The sequence below is a fragment of the Clytia hemisphaerica genome, unplaced genomic scaffold (genome assembly GCF_902728285.1).
Source record: "Clytia hemisphaerica strain Z4C2 unplaced genomic scaffold, Clytia hemisphaerica genome assembly, whole genome shotgun sequence".
Lineage (NCBI taxonomy): Eukaryota > Metazoa > Cnidaria > Hydrozoa > Leptothecata > Clytiidae > Clytia > Clytia hemisphaerica.
In genome coordinates, this window is record NW_027104218.1 from 529,166 (window position 1) to 548,989 (window position 19,824).

Here is a 19,824-nt window from a genome sequence, read left to right on the forward strand (position 1 = left end):
AGAACATATTACTGTTGATGAATAAGAACAACATCGCATGGAGAAACTAAGACACAAACGAAACAGAAATTTAAACAAGATTATGGGTTGTTCTATTCTACAGGGGGTGGACGAACCTTTTCAAGTTAAAAAATAATTATTGAAAATGTGTGGAAACCCCCTGGAAAAAAGCAAAGAAACCCTAAGAATTGTTTTCTTTATATCTTAAAGTGAGGATGGACGAACTAAAATCAGTCCTTTACCCCCTGGAAGTTTTAGAATTACTTTATATACCTGGGAAAATAAAAAACTTTCGTTAGACCCTCTAGAAATTCTTCTTAAGATTCTCCCCTAGAAATGTTCGTCCAACCCCCTATACCCAAAAAATGGTATCAAAAAGATTTCAAGTTCCAGGCGGTGAAAGTGTCTTCTTAGCTCTTGATGCGTTGATTTTACTTTCGATGGCTTTGCTTCTTAGATCTTTCAATTCTTGCACAGCAAATTGTTTCATCTGGAAGAAAAAAAATACGACATATTACACGTTTTTTATAAGAACATCCAAAATTTTGAAGCCTTCGAATGTTCTTAACTTTTCAAGCTTTGTGCCTAAAAATGTTCTTAACATGTTCTTATTTTCACTGAGTATTGTTCAAGAAAATTGGGTATTTTAGAGTCTGCAAAACCTTGAAATGTTCCTAACTTGTTCTCGATATTTTGGTCATCGACGCGTTATGTTCTTATATAGTTTGTTCTTATAAAAAAACATGTATTGTATAATACTGCAGTTCCCGGTTTAGAATTACGGTTTAGAATTACGGTTTACAGCCAAAAACAAAACAGGGTTCCCAGCACTTAAGAGAAATATTTTTCCCTGACTTTTTCCAAAAAAAAGACCTTTTTCCATGACTTTTAGATTGACCAAGGTGCCTTTTTCCCTGACCAGAGCAGAATATTGGGCCTTTTTCCCTGACCGTTCACCCCAACAGTATTTTGAAAAACACCATATTGAGATAAAAAAAATAAAACTTAACACAATTTCAATACATATATTTTTTAAAAAGCGAGTCTACTAAAACCCCACTAAAACCAGGATACAAAAGGGGTACCGTCGTATGTAAAGATGAACGTGCTATCATTTGAATGAAAACTTTCCTCTTTCTAAAAAGATTTTCTTCAATATGCATCATTGCTGATAATCCTTTCTTCATTCCAAGATAATAAACATTACTTTTGTCAATTTACATTCATTTTAAGAAAATAGCTCCTAATTTAGTCACTCATTTTATTCACAACTCATTATAAATATTATTATACACGTGCAATGAATTTATATCGTCACGTAGCAAATTTCAAAACTAGGATGAATGGGAAAACATTTTAGGTTTGCTAGATTCAAAAACTTTATCTTATAGGCTCTACCTATACACAGGCCGAAAAAACTATATCCTGCAATATCAAAACTAAAACCATATCATACAGCTATATGAGCTAAAAATATAATCCAACAGTTGAATTTCTAACTTAAAAAGTGAATAATAACGTTTAAGTTTGCTCAAAAAATATTCTGAGATCTACTTAAGTTTTTGGCGTTTTGCTTCTATTCGTGTATGCAAGTCATCAAGGTCCTCATTGAGTTCATTCTGTCTTCTTTTTAAAGCATTAGCCTTAGTAATCAAAGAGACCATTTCGTTTGAGCGTTTTTCTGCCTCACTGACTAGATTGACGAAATCACTGTCGTGTGACTGGCAAGTCTTTTTGATTTTAGATTCCTTTGCAACAAGCTCATCAATCTCTCTTTGAAGAAGTTCTCTTTTTTCTTTCAAGGCATCCTTTGCTTCACTGTCAGCCTTTTCCTGTAAACTTGGTTTGTAACGTGTATGGGCTGATTTGCAAGACAACACTAGTTTAGATGGTGAAGAATAGTTGGAAATGTCGATCTTGTTAGAAAGCAAACTATCTTCTTTGCAACAATCGATTCCTCTGAAATGTTAATTCTCATTGATGCTTTACCTACGCTAAAACCCCTCTCAACAGCAGCTTGACCATGACTGAGTGTCAGAACAACCTTCAAAACAAAGCTAAATGATTTGCATTTTTCTACTGCAGCTCCCAAAACATTGAAATAGAAATGATCCAATCTCATTTTGGTTCGGTCAAAGAGCAATAGGTCATTTAGATGGGAGCTTCTTATTTCTTCGATGAATTCGGTGTACTCTTTAAGCGCCTCATCCCCTTTTTTCGATGTCAAGAGTTCTAAAGTTTGGAGATGAGAAATAATCAGCTTCATTTTTTCTTTCAAAGCTGTCATATCTGTCTGGGCAATAACCTTAGGATTGAGTAAGTCAGCATTTCTCACAACAACAGAGCTTAGGGGACTTCTTGCAAACAATTAAGAATTGTTGTTTTGACGTAATGAATACATTCGTTGTAAAAATCAGCAAGTTGTTTGTTAGAAGCAAGGTCATCTTTCTTGAGTTTTTTTATACACTTTCTTTGAAATTTTTGCCCTTGAGGTAGTTAGTTAAAACAAAACTGTCAGAACTGTGGACTAAATAAATATCACAGAGCTTACAATACACCAATACTTACTGGCTGATAAAATACCTGCAAAAATGAAAGATGAAAAGGATAATATCATTTCAATTATCATTTGTAATTTGGAGTTGACTGATTTTGGAATTCCCTGACTTTCCCTGACTATTCCAAAAAAAGTTCCCTGACTTTTCCCTGACTTTCACTACTTTTTCTAAATTTTCCCTGACTTTTCCAGGTTTTCCCTGACTTTTTCCAAAAAAGCTACTTTTTCCAGGTTTTCCAGGTTTTCCCTGACCGCTGGGAACCCTGCAAAAGTACTAGTGGGGGAAGTTGGCCGAAGGCTGGAGGTTTAGTTCTAAAATGAGCAGGTTTTCTCAGACATTGTAAATTTTTTCTTAATCATTGTAAGGTCTGGAAACCAATCATCAATACTCGAGTTGAATTCCTTCACATTTAAGGCAATATCCACAAATGATGGCTCCCTAGTAAATTTTTTCGTTTTCGTTGACTATTATTTTGATTAGAAAGAGGCCAAAGAATTTCAAACGTACCTTGGTCTCAGCGACCAATTTTTTGGTGGTCAAATCAATCATCATTTTCAAATCTTCAATTTCATTTTGGAACCTCAATACCATGTTTCTTTGGTTGTTCTGGAAAATCAAAAATCAAAAATCATAAAGATCACACCTGTGAAATGATAGACTAGAGTCTACTTCTGACTGAACTTTGATTCTTGACAAACATATGATTAGATGCGTGTCCGACGTTAAATGGCTAAACTTACGGTAAATGTGAGAGATTATTCCGATGAACGGAACAGGTCCTTTCCAACACAGCATTCACTATCCTAGGATAGGCAAATCACTGCGCTTATCTGACTCTACCAACTCGACACAGAGAGCTGCTAGTGTATAGTAACTATACTCGAAAGACTCGGGAGACTCACATATTTGAACCTGACAAGTATTAGCAACCACACCACAGAGCCAGGAGTCTCCTCACGCTCTTGTATTGCACTCAGTCCCCACCATATGACATCGGTTGAACCGGGCGAAAATACATTCACGTGCCAAGTGAATCAGAGCAACTAGTAAGAATGAAACCCATGTACGGAAATTAAAGCTGATAATGGAACCACTACAAACGAAACAACGAAAATGATAGAATTCAAATCTCTACCCTAATTAAAGTGACTCCGGGCAAATGGAGTATTTCAATGGAAACATTGCCTTACCCTCTCTGATGGACCTCCTTTAGCATGCTGTACATCTCTTGGTTTACCTACAAACAGAATAAACGTAACAAACGTATTGTATTTTGAAATCTTATCAATAATGAATAATGAATGTTGTAAATTAGATATGCGAGGATAGAATTATGATCTATTCGGAGGCTCAACTGTACTAATACAGTGAAGAAATAATTCAACGACAGTTGAAGCAAAGCAATGCACCATTTACGAAAAGTAGCCGAAAAGTTCCGTACCGGCAATAAATTTTTCGATCAAAAGAAAAAAGAATGACGTGGAGCCAGGAGGGCAGAGGAATAGGCCTACTTATTAAGATGGCGCATTATTTTGCTTTCGAGGTGAAGTTGCTCTTTCCAGTATTATATAAGATAGCTGTGAGATATCTAACACTATTTTCATACCATGAGGAAGACTTGATCTCGAGATAAGTTTTCGATGCTGTTGATCTACCTCCATTTTCAAACTTCTCAATTTCTCTTCTAAGACATTTGTTTGTTTTCTTTCCTCCTCGTACTTTTTCTTCCATTGGTTGTTGACTGTGAACAAACAAACAAAACAAGGATAAAAACAATTCAAGATCAAAATAGAGAATAAACTAGAGGTGATTCTCTGATTAGGTTCCAGAGTTCACAACCACTCCGGGAAACGATGTTATGGAAATCACAAAAAAGGGGGTACATGCAAGATCTTTCCTTAAGAGAAATGCTAATGCGTTAACTAGCTAGTGTGTTCAAAACTTTTTATCTGTAGATTTGTATAGAACATGGGGAGTCAGTACTAGGTTGTAGGAGCCACTGTCGGGTGGGCGGTCAGAGTTGACTATCATAAGCAATAAGTGTGCATTAACTTTTTCTTATTATTGTTTTGATACTGGAGTTTTTTTAATTTCAATATGGCAACCTAAATAGCAAAAGGTCTATGTATTCTAAAACTGAAAATACTGTGTGTTTGCTTCATATTGAGATCAGCTTGAAGTGCTCTCATCTTTTTCCCATTTGATTCTCGAGTACGTTGTAGAACATGTCTGAAAAGAAAGAGGGTGCATATTTTGAAGAAAAATACTTAAATTTATAAAAACACAGCTATTCGCGTGTAGAAATATTTGCAATTTTCATCAAGTCGAGACTTTTGACTGCTCACTTAAATTTAATTGATCATCCAGACAAGTTGTATGATACGACGTAAAGTTTTATTTCATCTATCGTTGCGAATAGTCTTACTTTTCATGTTTTGTCTGTTCCAGCTTGGCTTTCAACTCATCAACTGAAAAATAGTTAGAGTTATGATTACTCAACAAAACAATTGTACACGTATCAGAAGGAAGGTCAACATATTTTAAAGCCTACGGGTGTTCATAACCTTTTCACCTTTATACACTTTCCTTTAGTCCGTTCCAATGCTCAGATTCAACATTGTAAAGGGGTGAGAACAGAATGAATGCTGACAATTTTCATAAAGAACCAGAGCAACTCCATTATTTTTTACGTAAGGTAGTGTAATGGGCTCCAGAAAAAAAAAAAGAATATTGGGGGTGGAGGATATAACGTTTTATAGAAATTTACCCCCGGACATTGTGACTTTTGACCCCTCCCCCCGGACAGCAGGTGTGACCCCCGCACAAGCATCAGTTGACCTCCTGGACATTCAAAATTACCCTCAAACAGAGCAAAGATAACTAAAAATAGAGCAAGTTTACCCCCGGACAAGGCAAATTTTGTAGATTTTTCACTACCCCTCCCCCCGGACATTATATCCTCCACCCCGTATACGAGCATTTTCTGAAAGAGCCCAATGTATATACCCTCAGTTTTCTTCTTCTCCAAATGTTCGTTCTTCTTTCGTTCTTGTTCTTCATTTTTCAGTTCACGTAATTTCCACTCATCCGATTTCCGTTTTTTCGCTTCCCCGATTTCTTTCATCTTCGATTCCAATTCTATTGATTCTCGAGTAGTAATACCTTTTGATTGATAAAATTTAAAATAGTAAATTGTCAAAATAAGCGAAGAAAATTGAAAAAAATAAATTCAAATTCTTCAAAACCAAGGGAAATTTATTGGCAGAAAAGTTTATAAAACCTAATATATTACGTAGTAAAGCTAAGCTAAAAACAGGTTATCTAGGGAAAATTGTTGTACCTTTTCCCGTAGGCGCTACATAGTCTACATTTCCACCTCGTAAATCATCCATTTGGCTCGATAATTGTGAGTTTCTCCCTCGTAATTCTTCCACTTGTGATATCAATTCCATTTGTTTCTTCTCGCTCAGATCTCCATTTAAGCGATTCTCTTTTTCCAGCCTTTTGTTCTCTTCTTGATATCTAAATTACACCTCTATTATTATATTCATTCTTCTTGGGAATTTCAGAGTCCATACCATATTCGATCAAATTTAGAACTGTTTTTATGTGACCTGGACAGTCAGGAAAAAAAACCTTTAGGATGCACCACTATGGTGACACGCGAAAAAAATATTGTTGGCGTCAAACATTCATTCGGTATATATTTCACAATCTTCATAAAATCAGATTGAAACTTTGAGTTTCATATCTTTCCAAAAAATAAGTCATAAAAACAAAGCCAACAGTTAGTTCCTACCTTGCTTTGAGTCTCGCCTCCAATGCAGCTCTTCTGGCTTCTTTATCGCTTGTGTCACTGCTGGATGTTGTTGATGTGTCTCCATTTGATGGAAGGTTTGCTGAAATGTTCATCCGTTTGTTCAGGTTCTGAATGATGTCTTCTGAGGATGGAGAAGAATTTGCCGACGTTGCTGTCGTGCTCACCTCTTGGCTGGTCATTGGAATGTTACTTGAGTTTATTGGACTTTGCGATGACATGTCATTTCTACAAAAAAGGGATTTGAAAAATATGTTGTTTATTTACATAACAATGAAGTCTCTACAATTCTAGAAAAACTATAAATGAAAAATTAGTATACCCAAAAGTTCATTAAAAACATTATTAAAATGCAGTAATTAAGTGATAAATAGATCATTAAATTCGACTCAGACTAAATAGAGCAAACTGACTGCATTTTTGTTTCAATAATAATTTTACTTGTACATTTTTAAAAAGCTATATACTATAGTATTATAATTATATGATTCTGTTGTTAAATGAGATCATACTTTTAAACGAATTTTTGACATAGAACTTTTCTTTTCTCGAACAAAAAAAGTTCGATTACTATCAATAAATCACTGTTAAAAACGATTAATATAATATTGTAAATAAAGAATTCAGAAATATCCATCAACAACCAGCTTTTTGGAAAAAAGATTGATAATTTTCAACAAAAAATAACTCAGTCAGTAAATCTAATATACTGTTTGATGTGGTTTTTCGTCTAGCATGTAGTCGAGAAGATTAACATGCTTTTTACGAGAAAGGTTTGTTAGTTTATCAGATTCTAATACTGAGCAAACAGGAGTAATCAAATATTTATACTGTATTATACTATATTTATACTAAGGCTATTTTATCGGATAGAAACTTGTGATTTTCGGACCTAAAGTAATGTAATATTTATGTTCAATAACAGGGAAATACTTAAGCCTTTGATTTTTACAAAAAAAAATTCATGGACAAGATACTGGGTGTGTCCCAAAAATAGTTTCTCTCTTTCTAGTGAATTTCCTCAAATTCAGTGAATCTTAAAAGAATGAATCCTTTTCCATTGGAAGAAAGATTAACTTAAATTTTGTTGAGTCATTTACCTTACTAAATTTTGTTCATTAGATCTAAGGTATTCTCCATCGAATATAAACGTTACTTTTAAGAAATTGCTCGAAATTGTTAAAAAATCGACCTGTGCTATAAGCCTTGATAAGTTGATCCAAAAGGTTACTGAATGTCAATCAATATTAACTATATCACAATATCAACCTTTTTCATACCTCGCTCGTAATTTTAGCAATCTGCTAGAGATTCAAAAGTAAGAAAGCTAGACAACGAGGAATGAGGGAAATATGTTTACCTTTTATTCTGTATAGAGAAATGTTGATCCATTTGCAAAGAATCATTGGTTTTATTGTTTTCTTTCCTACTCTTCAAGTGATCAATACCATCAAAAGTGAATTGTTCAGTCGACACAACACCAGAGTGTAGAGCTGGAGTAGCTGGTATCAGAGCTATCTGTGGTTTTCCAAGATTCTTCATCATTGGTGGTTCAGGCGTTGGAGATCGACTTCGTATTTCATCGGATGTGACAGCGAGTGAGTGTCGTTTCTGTTCAAAATATTGAGGCTTTGGTTGCAGCTCATGATAACCAACTGAAGATACAGAGCGAGAAGGGGCAGGAATTGGTTTTTCTGATATAACCGGAGATGGCTGTTTAGAAGCATTTTGACCGAGAACACTTGGGACTCTCTTCATAGTTGTCGGTAAACGTTTCTTATCCGTCTTGATTTGGTTTTGGTTTTGATGGTAGACACCAAAGAATTTCTGATCAGGTGTAACATCAGGTACTGCAGCTGTAAATTCTGGTTGATTAGAGTTGGTTTTTGTGGTGTTCACATCTTTGGAAATGGTGAGATTCCAAAGGTTTTTGTTGGTCTCTTCAATGGAGGTTCTCCCATGATTCTCCAATGATGAAAAGGGTACGTCATCACTTGATGAAATTGAATCTAAAGTTGAGGAAAATAAGTAAGAGAATAATGCACAACCATTCTTTGACAGAATTTTGTTATTTTTGCTTGTATTAATATTAGCTGATGATTCGAAAGATTGAACTGACGGTTCTAGCATATATTTTTTTGAGCCATAAAGCTTTTCTTTAAAAGTAATTTAATAATGAAAGCCATAACCCCATGACCCTTTAAATGGCTAACTTCTATATAAATTTTAAAGATACCTGATGAATTTCTGAAAGTTCACGAAATATCGTGAAAAACAATTGATTTAATTCTTTTGTTCGTTAAATTGTCATCCCTATAAGCTGTAAGCTCACCTTAATTTAGGATGAAATTAGCTAACTTTTGCCATCTTTTAACTCCAGACAGGCCTCCTTTTAAAAATGTTTTATTGTCTGAGTTTTGAAAACTTTTTTATATTCCAACCCGTGTATTGTACCTCTGCTCTCTGGATCTGATGGTGTACTTTCATTATTAAGGACATCAGCTTTAAGATGTTTTTGTTGAGCTTTTGATTGCTGTTGTTGTTGTATGAAATTGGTAGCTCTTTGGAGGTTGTTAGTTCGTTGAAGATCTTCATGTGTTATGGGAAGTAATAAGAGCTCTGGTGATGAAGTCTATTATAATGAACAAAAGAAAATGATGAACTATTTTGTAGGTGTTTGTCATCATTTGTCATTCTTACAACTCCATGTTCTGTTGTAAGTAGCACACTTTCTCAATAAGGCCGAAAAGGTATTCTCAGGTAACTACTAAACATCCCCTGCTAAACAATTTGAAACATTTCAACTTTAGTATATTGTTGTCCCATTTTTTTTTAAATGCTTTTCAAATTAATTTTGCCTAGAAACCCTCTGTGTTAGCCAACTTACAGCAGGTGGTGCGAATTCTCTAGCTCTCATTTCAACCTCTTGTTGTTCACTGACCTATAAAAAAGTTAAACTGAATTTTGTTGCTGAGACTCACAATTTAGAAAGATTGGTTCACAGTTTCAGAATTTCATATCTTAATAGTTTTACCAGAGGTTATCACTCATACTATGGCAATTGATTTCCGTTTATATAATTTGGTTTGGAACTTCCAATTATTTTTATGAGTATTCACTTGAGCAATCACTAGACAAAATATATAACAATTTTTAACCAAAAGATTATACCACAGCAAGACAACGTCCAACAGTTCTCAGGTATATGAAGTCTTTGGGGATGATATCAAGTTCCAGTTGATTTCGAATATGGTGACGTGTTGAGGACAAAGAAGTTTTAGGAGCAACTCTAAAATATGAAAGTTGAAAACATATGTCATTTGGAAAACAACGAAAAAGTTTCAGCAAGAACAAACCTCAAATTTTGAGTTACCTATTTTTCCTACTTTTCCTAAACCTGTAAAACCTATTTTTATTAATTGAATTTGAGATGAATTTGGACATTTGAATTATTCAAAAATCATTAGAAATAATTGGGAAATAACAATACCGTATGAAACCAGCAGAAAGTGATTCAAGAACAGCATTCTTGTAAGCGAATCGATATTGGTCCAACCACAGCTCCAACGGAACAACAAAAACATGAAGGTACACCAACTAAAAGAAATCAAGCAAATATTATCAAAGTTTTCATGTCCAAAGCAAAGTTTATCGTTTCAAACAGAAAATTTAGACTTTACACTAACTTACATGTAAAAAGACTAGTGATGTGTCTGAGATCGTCTTTTGATTATTTTCGAGTAAAAAGGAAGACTGGTTGGATGATTTTTATCATTTAAATAAAAAAGGAGAAAAAAATTAACTTATCATGATAAAGCTCTTAAGATTAAATCATCTAGATCAGAATAAGAAGTTTTACCTCTAGTGATTCAACTTGCTTTCCACTCATTTTCAAACAGTGTTATAATGTACACGTTCTACATGATACCATTATTAAATCATGTGAGTTGGATTATTTTGGACCAGCAAAATAAGTCTTAGAAATCCATATTTTTTTTATAAAGCTAGACCTGTAGAACAATAAAACTAGATGATTGACAAAAAACAACTCTGAACACGATAGTTTACTTAGACTATTAAAACACCACTGTCTCTTCTCTTCCCTTAGTGGGGATGAAAATTTCTATTGAAATCTCAATAGGGGTGGAAATTCCATTGTTCCTAAATGGAAAACTCCAGAAGGAATAGTTTTTGAGTGCATTTTTTTCTCTTGGAGTTTCTTTACAAAAAAATAATAATCATAATTTATATTTCAAGGGAGGATTTACAGTATGAGGCTCCCTTGTCATTAAAAGAATGATATTCTCAAGGTATGTTTAAAACTGTTTCATCTGTTAATATTTCATTTCAAAGCCCGAACATTAGATTTTGGATATGCTCAAAAATAATAAGCTTTTGTCCAGTTATTTGATGACATTATCTGACAGGTGGCCTGGTGGCAAAATAGTCCACTTAAAGCTTTTTTATAGACTGGATGGCGCATTTGGATCCCAGGCTACAAAAGTTCTAGAAATTAAAATAAAGGGATGATGGTGATTGAAAAATATCCATTTGAGAGATCTTCTATGATTCTATGTGACATTTTTTGCAAACAAAACTGATTTTTTTCTTGCTTTTGCGGGACTTAAGCGATTGTGTGCAGCATTGAGTACAAAGTCCAAATGTGCGTTTCCCGTAAATTTTACATGAAGAGTTAGGGCTATTATACTGTTTTGTATAAAATTTGTATAGCAAAGCACACATTCAAATTTTCTATTTAAAAATGACCCACAGGAAATTTTTTGACCTTTCCAATTTGTATAATGCAATTACACTGCTGTATAAGTTGGTCTAATGTTGACATCACTAATTTCGTAACCCTTCTTTTATAGATAGGAATAAAAGGAAGGTCGGAATAGTTGATTGAACTAATTTTCTTTGCTTAGCAACCATTAGAATGACGGTGCTCCTCTTGTCTTGAAAAGCTTTACCAATAGCTTACTTTATACCCACTCCTTACGCTAATACACTAAAAGTAATTACTGCCTCACTCCAAATATATTCGGTGTACTGTGCACCATTTCCAGACTGCACCCCACATGCAATTGCAAGGCCAAGGATATCCCTGACTGCTGATAAACATATATGAAAAGGAAAGTAACAGTGACTGAGATTCCGAAAAGAGAAAGTTGAGAAGTTGGTGATTTATCTGCAAAAGCACACATTCAATTGCTCTAACTTGGGACTATATGTTTTTTTATAAGCATAATGCTTATAAGCATATGAACGGCTCAAATTTGCAGAATTCCTACACATAACATAAGCATATAAAAAAACATGGGATAGCCATTCGGCCACCATTTCACCAACCTCTAAAGTCATTAAAATTAACATAACCACGAATCATAGATAGCAAATAATATGAATACGCTACTCTCACCAGGTAGGCTTTCACACTGCAAAAGGAACAAATCTTTGCGAAACATGTAAATGCAATATGCGCATTTGCACAAGCATTAAAACACAGATATCAAAAAAGTCCGTTCTTCCGCAGAAAATTGTGAGATCTGTTATCGACACTCCCACTCAGTAACTTTGACATGTCAATCAATCGTGTACGCTGAAAAAAAGTCTCTAGAGAAAAACAACACAAAAAAATGACGTCAAGCTGTGAGCAGCGTGAGTGTGATTAAAAATTGTTAATTACTTTCAAATTATCTACTTTTAAAATGCTTTAAAAATATATTTGGTTGTGATTATGGGATGGCAAAAGTTTGATTTATAAACTTGGTTGAAGTACATAGAACAAAGAAATAAAATAGCAAAAGAACAAAGGAATTACCCATAGCCACCATTTGGGAACCATGGGGAATTGCAATTTTACCGAAATGGGAATCCTCATGTTGAATAAAGCATCTTCTGAAAATTTCATTCTTTCCACTAACAGATATACAGTCCAGAAATCTAACGACCCTCCCAGCGCTCCGGAAACGTCCGAAGCAAAAAGTGTAAACTAACTAATTTAACTAACTAAAGTGTAAACTAACTTGTAAACTACGTCACAACCACGGAGTGCTGACCTTTTAGTTTTATGACTTGTTCTCACTCGTTTGGTTTCCGTAATAAAAAGAAAGTAGTTATTGTGAACTTTGAATGTACTTAAAATTGAGGTACATCCACTAAACTGATTACAGTCCAAAAATCAAATGACCCTCCCGCTCCCGGCGCTCCGGAAACGTCCGGAGCAAAACGTGTCATTTTTTTTGTGCTCCTATTTTCTATTTCTATAAATTAATCCAAAGGGTACATATGTACATTTTTTCCCGGATATACTAAAAAAAAAATTAAATAATAACAATTTAAAAGCACTAATAAAACATGTGAGTGAAAAAAATATTTTCAGAAATTTTGGAAGAGAAATTTCAAATGAATTTTGCAAGAAGATTAAGACTATAATCACACGCTGGGTTATTTTTTCTACTTTGGCACGTCCTCAAAGAGAGCAATAATCGTTAATTGCATCCTGTAGAGAAAAATTGAGTAATTTGGCTAAGAACATTGATGTATGCTTATTAATAGTGATTCTTATAGATAAAGATGAATTTTTTGAGCTGAAAAATTCGTTTTTTACAAAAATCTGCTTGAGCCTTCTTTTACCTACTTTCATGCAAAAAATCAGAAGAAAACAATGATCCAATATTTCACAAAGTCCAAAAAACCCGTTTTTAAACTGTTTTTTGGCCCAAATTTGCCAAAGAACATTTTTTTTCGAAAATCAGGCTCCGTCACATTCGAGGGCTTATAGTGTTATGTATCTTTGTGAAAAAATTTATAAAGAATGAAAGGGCCAATCTCGAAAAAAGGCAATACCTGGCAATAATCTGGCCAGTTTTTCTATAAAAACACGCCAAGCAGCTAAAATTTCATGTCTAAACACACATATTCTTCAAAAGTAAGCCCTAATGAGCAAAAAAAACATCTATCTCACTAGGGGCCATTCAAAAAGTACGTTCTTCCAAATTTCCCTATTTTCAGACCCCCCCCCTTTGTACGTTCGTTTTTATCTCCGTCACATTTTCGCCACCACTATTTTGCACCTTTGGACCAAAAATCAAAAGATTCCTATGATTCAATCCTGAGAAAAGTTGGTAACAGACGAACGAACGAACGAACGAACGAACGAACGAACGAACGAACGAACGAACGAACGAACGAACGAACGAACGAACGAACGAACGAACGAACGAACGAACGAACGAACGAACGAACGAACGAACGAAAACGAACGAACGAACGAACGAACGAACGAACGAACGAACGAACGAACGAACGAACGAACGAACGAACGAACGAACGAACGAACGAACGAACGAACGAACGAACGAACGAACGAACGAACGAACGAACGAACGAACGAACGAACGAACGAACGAACGAACGAACGAACGAACGAACGAACGAACGAACGACGAACGAACGAACGAACGAACGAACGAACGAACGAACGAACGAACGAACGAACGAACGAACGAACGAACGAACGAACGAACGAACGAACGAACGAACGAACGAACGAACGACGAACGAACGAACGAACGAACGAACGAACGAACGAACGAACGAACGAACGAACGAACGAACGAACGAACGAACGAACGAACGAACGAACGAACGAACGAACGAACGAACGAACGCAGGTTAATTTATAGGACCTCCACCCCACCGGGGTAGGTCCAAATATAAAACTCTCAGTGTAATTTCTGCAATTTACTTTCCTAACTGGGAAAAAGTAGTGAAAGCCATTGTTCGATTAGCTTGTAATCACATTATAACTCGTACAATTCGAAAATTGCACTCGTGCTTTCGCACTCGGAAAATTTAATAACAAAAAGAATCACTTGTGCAATTAGCTTCGAATTGCACTCGTTATCATGTGATTACATATACAAATTCCTAGCCCAAAATAGTTGAGATTTAGAGAATCATGAGGTAGTTGTGACCAGGAAGGTTTTAGAATGACTTTATGCTAAAAATAGTATCTTTAATGTATGTATATATAATAAATAAGTTTATTCAATAATAATTATGATAAATTAAAAATGATTGAAATTGTTTTTAGTATTTGAGAATTCAGCAAAAAGGATAGAATGTAGGTAAGATTAGAATAGCTTGAGATTCAAGAACTTGAAAATGTAGTGATTCAGAGAGAAGATAACTTATTTGAGATGAACTAATAAAATAATTTGTATAAAAAATATCTAGTGAGCTAGAATTCATGATATTTGCTGGTAGTTTGTTCCATTCGTTGATAGTGTACGGGTAGAATGAATATGTGTAACGTAGTATGGCGCCTTGTATAGGTTGAAAACGTAAGCTAGTGCACCGTTGTGTTGGTTGATGGTTTAACTTGGCATGAACTTTAAGACCTAAGTGGAATTGGTACAGCGTTGATAACCAGTTGATTTGTCGTCTCTTATCCAATGTTTGAAGCTTAAGATTATCAATCATAGCAGTTGGGGATCCTTCATAGCTCCATTGGTTGCATATGCAACGAACTGATTTTCTCTGGACACGTTCTAGTTGGTATGTATGGCATACTCAACGATTGGGCAAATAAAGGTTTTGTAACTTTGCAGCTTTACCTCTTTTGAACATTTTCAAAGGTTACGTTGTAGAAAGTGTCGGCAGTTTTGCGCTTTAGCAGCAGTGGTTGTAATGTGCTGCTTAAAGTCAATTTATTGTCAAGAGTTACACCTCAGTATTTTCACTCAGCCACGGATTTTTCACTTATATCCTTAGGATCCTGAGCATCCTCAGGCTTTTAGAGGATATCCTCAGGATCCTCTGTTTTTCCTTGGATACGGCTAGATATTATATACATCAATATTTTAATTTCCCAAGGATCCTTAGCTAACTCAGGATCCTCATTTTTTATCTCTTCTTCTCAAAATATGAACCTTAGGATCCTTAGGATCCTCAGGATATTGCGAGGATAACCTGAGGATCCTCACTTTTTTTATTATTTCTTTCTCAAATATGAACCTTAGGATCCTTAGGGTCCTCAGGATTTTGCGAGGATACCCTCAGGATCCTCAATTTTTTATTTTTTCCTCAAAATATGAACCTTAGGATCCTTAGGGTCCTCAGGACAGGATTTTGCGAGGATATCCTGAGGATCCTCGTTTTTATTTCTTTTTTCTCAAAATATGAACCTTAGGATCCTTAGGGTCATCAGGCTTTTGCGAGGATGACCTGAGGATCCTCAATTTTTTCTTCTTTTTTTCTCAAAATATGAACCTTAGGATCCTTAGGGTCCACCAGGCTTTTGCGAGGAGAACCTGAGGATCCTCAGGATCTGGAGGATAAATGTGAAAAATCTGTGCTTAGCTCAGTATTTTGCAGTTTTTAAAACAAGTTCAAGATTGTACCCATGGATTGAGTAGGTACCGTTATTTTTCGTTTATTTGTAATTCGTATAACTTTTCACAAGCATTTTGCAATTTTACAGAATAACAACAATATTAATTGCACTTAACTGAAGGGCTGCACTTTTTGGATGATGTGCAGCCGGATCTTGTACACCGCTGGTTTCAATATCCAATATTTCAATATTGCGGGAGTAGGGTCAAGCAATGAACACACTCAAGGCACTTAGACTCAAATTTGGAGTAATTGGTGTTTCTTTTTATATATTTTGCTCCGAAACACCGGAAGATTCCGGAGCACTTCCAATGTTCCGGAACACGATTTTCGGAGATTGGTCTGCAACGGAACTGTGTTAAGTATCACTTGCTCCGGAAGCACAGAAGTGCTCCGGAACTTTCCGGAGAGAAAAATAGTGTTTTTTAGCTGCTCTGAAAAACTCTGGAAGTTTCTGGAGCGCCGGGAGGGTCCTGAAAACAACCATCCTAAGATTTGACCAAAGCGTCCCCAAGTTAAAGTGTGACCAGTAAAAGAATGACAAAATTTGATTGGCTATGTTTTCAACCGTTATTAGGATCTCAGAAATTCAAACTCTCAGCCCGTACCATGCTATACATTTCGCCATCAGTTTATCAAAGAAGAAATCATAGCATGGATTCCCAGGCAGGCTAGAACGATATTAGATTTGATGAAATAAATTTTACCAGATCAGAAGTTTGATATGGAACATTGATGAGACACAGTGAGATCAGAAATGACAACAATCCATCAGTTGGGAATTGAAACTTGAAACAGAACAAACAGAACAAACAGAAACTTCACACCAATCATAGTAATTTTAGACCACTCTAATAATGCGCCATGTTCGATGAAATTTAGCAGGAATTGGCGCTCCGCAATAGAGTGCGATATTGAGAAAAATTGAAAATTCCATGCCAACCAAAAATACTTCCGCCGCTCCCCGCCGACGGCTGGCTGGGTTCGAAAAGCAGGTCACAGTCAACAGGTCAAAGATCACAGTGCTTGTGTATTGAGTTAAATGGGCCCTTAAATCGAGGTCAAAATCACCGAACCGTTCACTCGATCGTTGAACCGGTCCTTAGTTCAGCTAGTGCACTGTAAGGGTAGGAAATTAAAAAACTGCACTGAACTGCACTGTAAGGGTAGGAAATTATGATTAAAATTGGCACAAAATTGGTCAATTTTGGAGGAAAATTCCACATTCTCTTGGAAAATTGCAAAAATGTACTGTAAGGGTCCGATTTTAGAAGCCAAATTTTGGGCCGAACGTATGGTCGTTTTCAGATGGAGTGCCCCCCCCCCCCCGGGACCGGTGGTCGAACCGGTCACTCAGTCGTTGAACCGGTGGCTGATCGAACCGTTCACTCGATCCTTGAACCGGTAACTCGCGATCGTTGAACCGTTCACTCGATCGTTGAACCGGTGGTCGAATTGGTCACTCGATTGTTGAATCGGTCAACGAATCGCACATTAAATCGGTCATTCGATCGTTGAACTCCTGTGAAAATAGGTGTCTATACTACAATAGTCCAGGAGCCAAATCCTATATCTCCTTAAATAAGCACTTTTGTTTAACCCAAGATTCTACAGGATAAACTATATATTTTCGGAATCCTTAACTATCCTAGTTTAAGAAATGGTCGGGGTCCAAAGCTAACTCCTGGTCAATTTTTCATATTGGGCCCGAGTTTTAGGGGGTACTTTTACCCTTTGTAAGGATTTGTTAAGGAAAATATCTTTCCATGTATGATATAATTTGCTATATCTCATGAATGAATTGACCAATTGCTTTGAAACTTTGCCAAAAGTTTCAAGATACATTGGTGATCATCATTGGCAAAAGATTTTTGCGAAAAATTATTTTTGGGGGTTTACCTGGGGCAAAATAGAGAAAATTTGGGTATTTTCACTGAATTTAGACATACACTTTATAAGACTGGGACCTACCAAAATAACTTTTAATGAGGCACAAACTTTGTGTTATGATAAAATTTGATGCGATACACCAGAAAAATTTCTTGTCAACTGTATTTAGTTTTATTTTTGACGCTTCAGGGGGTAAAAATGCCCATTATTGAATTTTTACATAATTTGAGCAATTTTCACTGCTTATCTCTCGCCTAAAATATCTTCGAAAATAGTTTTAACTTGATCTTTAAGTAATATACTCTGGAAAATTACAATTCTGACTTGAAACTATCACATTCAGAGTGCAACTGGACAAATAAACCAGGGGGTAAAATTGTCCGTTTTAGTGGATTTTTATCAATTTTATTGATTTTTGGGCCCATTTGACCCATAAAAAAGTATTAGGGTTTATGAGGGTTAACTATTTGGAGACATTGATATGACATGATATTTTCTGATAAATAATAGAGGAAAGCAATCTGTGGTTTTCATTATCTGGCATATCAGGGATACAGGTGTCAAATCAGGGAGTAAATATGCCAATTTCTAGTTCGCAGTTGCCTGAGTTTGGATGTTTTTCTTGAGAAGTTTCCTCAAAATCCTAAATTTTTAGGATAAAAACCAGCCCTAATAAACTTTAAATTACTATTCAATCATTCCTTAGTCCTTTTAAAGACAACTACACAAAAGTTCAATGCTTTTAACTGAAGTTATGGCTACGTGGCTACATAGTTACAGTAATTTAGCGTAATTTTGTCAGCTTTTACTTCCCGAAACGGTCACTACTGCCGGTTTTTGAGTAGAACTTGTTATTTTGAGGAAAGCTACTGTTAAAAGGAAAATAAAATAGCGGAAGAAAAGAGAAGTCACCTCAAAGCGTGACCTTAAAGAGGACATCAAGTTCTACTTTCATCGAAGATGATTTGGCTTTATATTCTTCGTCAGTCAGGTCGTATCCCGGCAAAATATCACTTTTTTTTCTACGCCTTCTAGTTCTAGTAATTATTTATCAAGTACTAGACTCCAGATAATAATTAAATATTTCCCTACTATAGGGGGGGGAATATTTGTTAAAACGGCCTTTTTCCGTCTTTTCTTCCATTTTCGATGTTAATGTTTTCTTTATTCGTGCTGCACATTATGACTAGGCTCTTCAGTCACGTGACTAAAAATCGTCGTGAAGCTTTAGCGGGGAAGAAAATAGCGGCTAGTTCGAAACGCAGGTCACAGGTCACAGGTCAACAGGTCACAGGTCACAGGTCAACAAAGTGCAGACCGGAAAAAAGATAATAAGATCATAACATATACATAACATAACATCAATACATAACGCATTAAATTACAAAAAAGTAATACATGTTATTTAGATATCATAAAATGACAATTGAATAAAATAACAACCTAGTGACACTTACTTACAAAAATAATGACAAAATCATAAAATATGATGCCTAACAAGAGAAAAACACGAAAAATATTTATAATACAGAATGTGATGTTGATAGTGTGAATGGATATAAAACGGCACCAATCAGAAGCTTGTGAGGTCCCTAAGAGAGTGGTTTTAGAAGGATGAAACTAATTAATCATTCAATTGTTATTTTAATGACTTAATGACAATTTTTGACAAAAATGTTGACAGAATCACAAAATATCATGTCTTACAAGAGAAAAACACCAAAAATATTTAGCATACCGAATGTGATGATAACAATATGGCTGGATATAAAATTACACCAATCAGAAACTCGTGAGTTCTCCGAGAAGGTAGTTTTAGAGCGATGAGTTTTATTATATGTAACCATCATATAACATTACAAACATTACAATATGTAATATACCTGTTATACGTATAATATGGTTTTAAATTTTCTGGTCTGCGTTATACACGGCGCAAACTGCGAAATATCGATAAAAGCACATGGTTAAATTTTGATGTTTGAAATGGTTTTATATGGATGAAATTGCTTGAGAATTATGTTTTTGATAATTCTTTGTGTTTTCCAAACATTTTCCTCTGCAATGACATTGATTAGAGTCAACCTGTCATCACTGACCTGTGACCTGTGACCTGTTGACCTGTGACCTGTGACCTGCGTTTCGAACTAGCCGAGAAAA

The 19,824-nt window shown here is 35.4% G+C and overlaps 1 protein-coding gene across 1 annotated transcript; it reads right to left on the reverse strand.

Moving 5' to 3' along the window:
- Window positions 1-367: 367 nt before the first annotated feature.
- On the reverse strand, window positions 368-10,382 carry LOC136815792 (putative leucine-rich repeat-containing protein DDB_G0290503). Its single transcript, XM_067072245.1, has 15 exons — window positions 10,235-10,382; window positions 9,866-9,972; window positions 9,547-9,664; window positions 9,263-9,316; window positions 8,830-9,007; window positions 7,736-8,384; window positions 6,358-6,603; window positions 5,899-6,080; window positions 5,565-5,720; window positions 4,984-5,026; window positions 4,705-4,787; window positions 4,165-4,299; window positions 3,749-3,795; window positions 3,066-3,164; window positions 368-490 (listed from the first exon to the last, which is right to left on the reverse strand). The coding sequence occupies exons 1-15, from the start codon at window positions 10,262-10,264 to the stop codon at window positions 383-385; spliced, it is 2,235 nt and encodes a 744-aa protein (XP_066928346.1). The 5' UTR covers window positions 10,265-10,382; the 3' UTR covers window positions 368-382.
- Window positions 10,383-19,824: the final 9,442 nt, after the last annotated feature.

Coding starts and splice junctions, on each gene's coding strand:
- LOC136815792 (XM_067072245.1), bottom strand. CDS start 10,264: ATGAGTGGAAAGCAAGTTGAATCACTAGAG. Junction 9,317..9,546: donor TTGGACGTTGTCTTGCTGTG/GTATAATCTTTT, acceptor ACTTTTTTATAG/GTCAGTGAACAACAAGAGGT. Junction 4,300..4,704: donor CAATATGAAGCAAACACACA/GTATTTTCAGTT, acceptor GTTTGTTCACAG/TCAACAACCAATGGAAGAAA.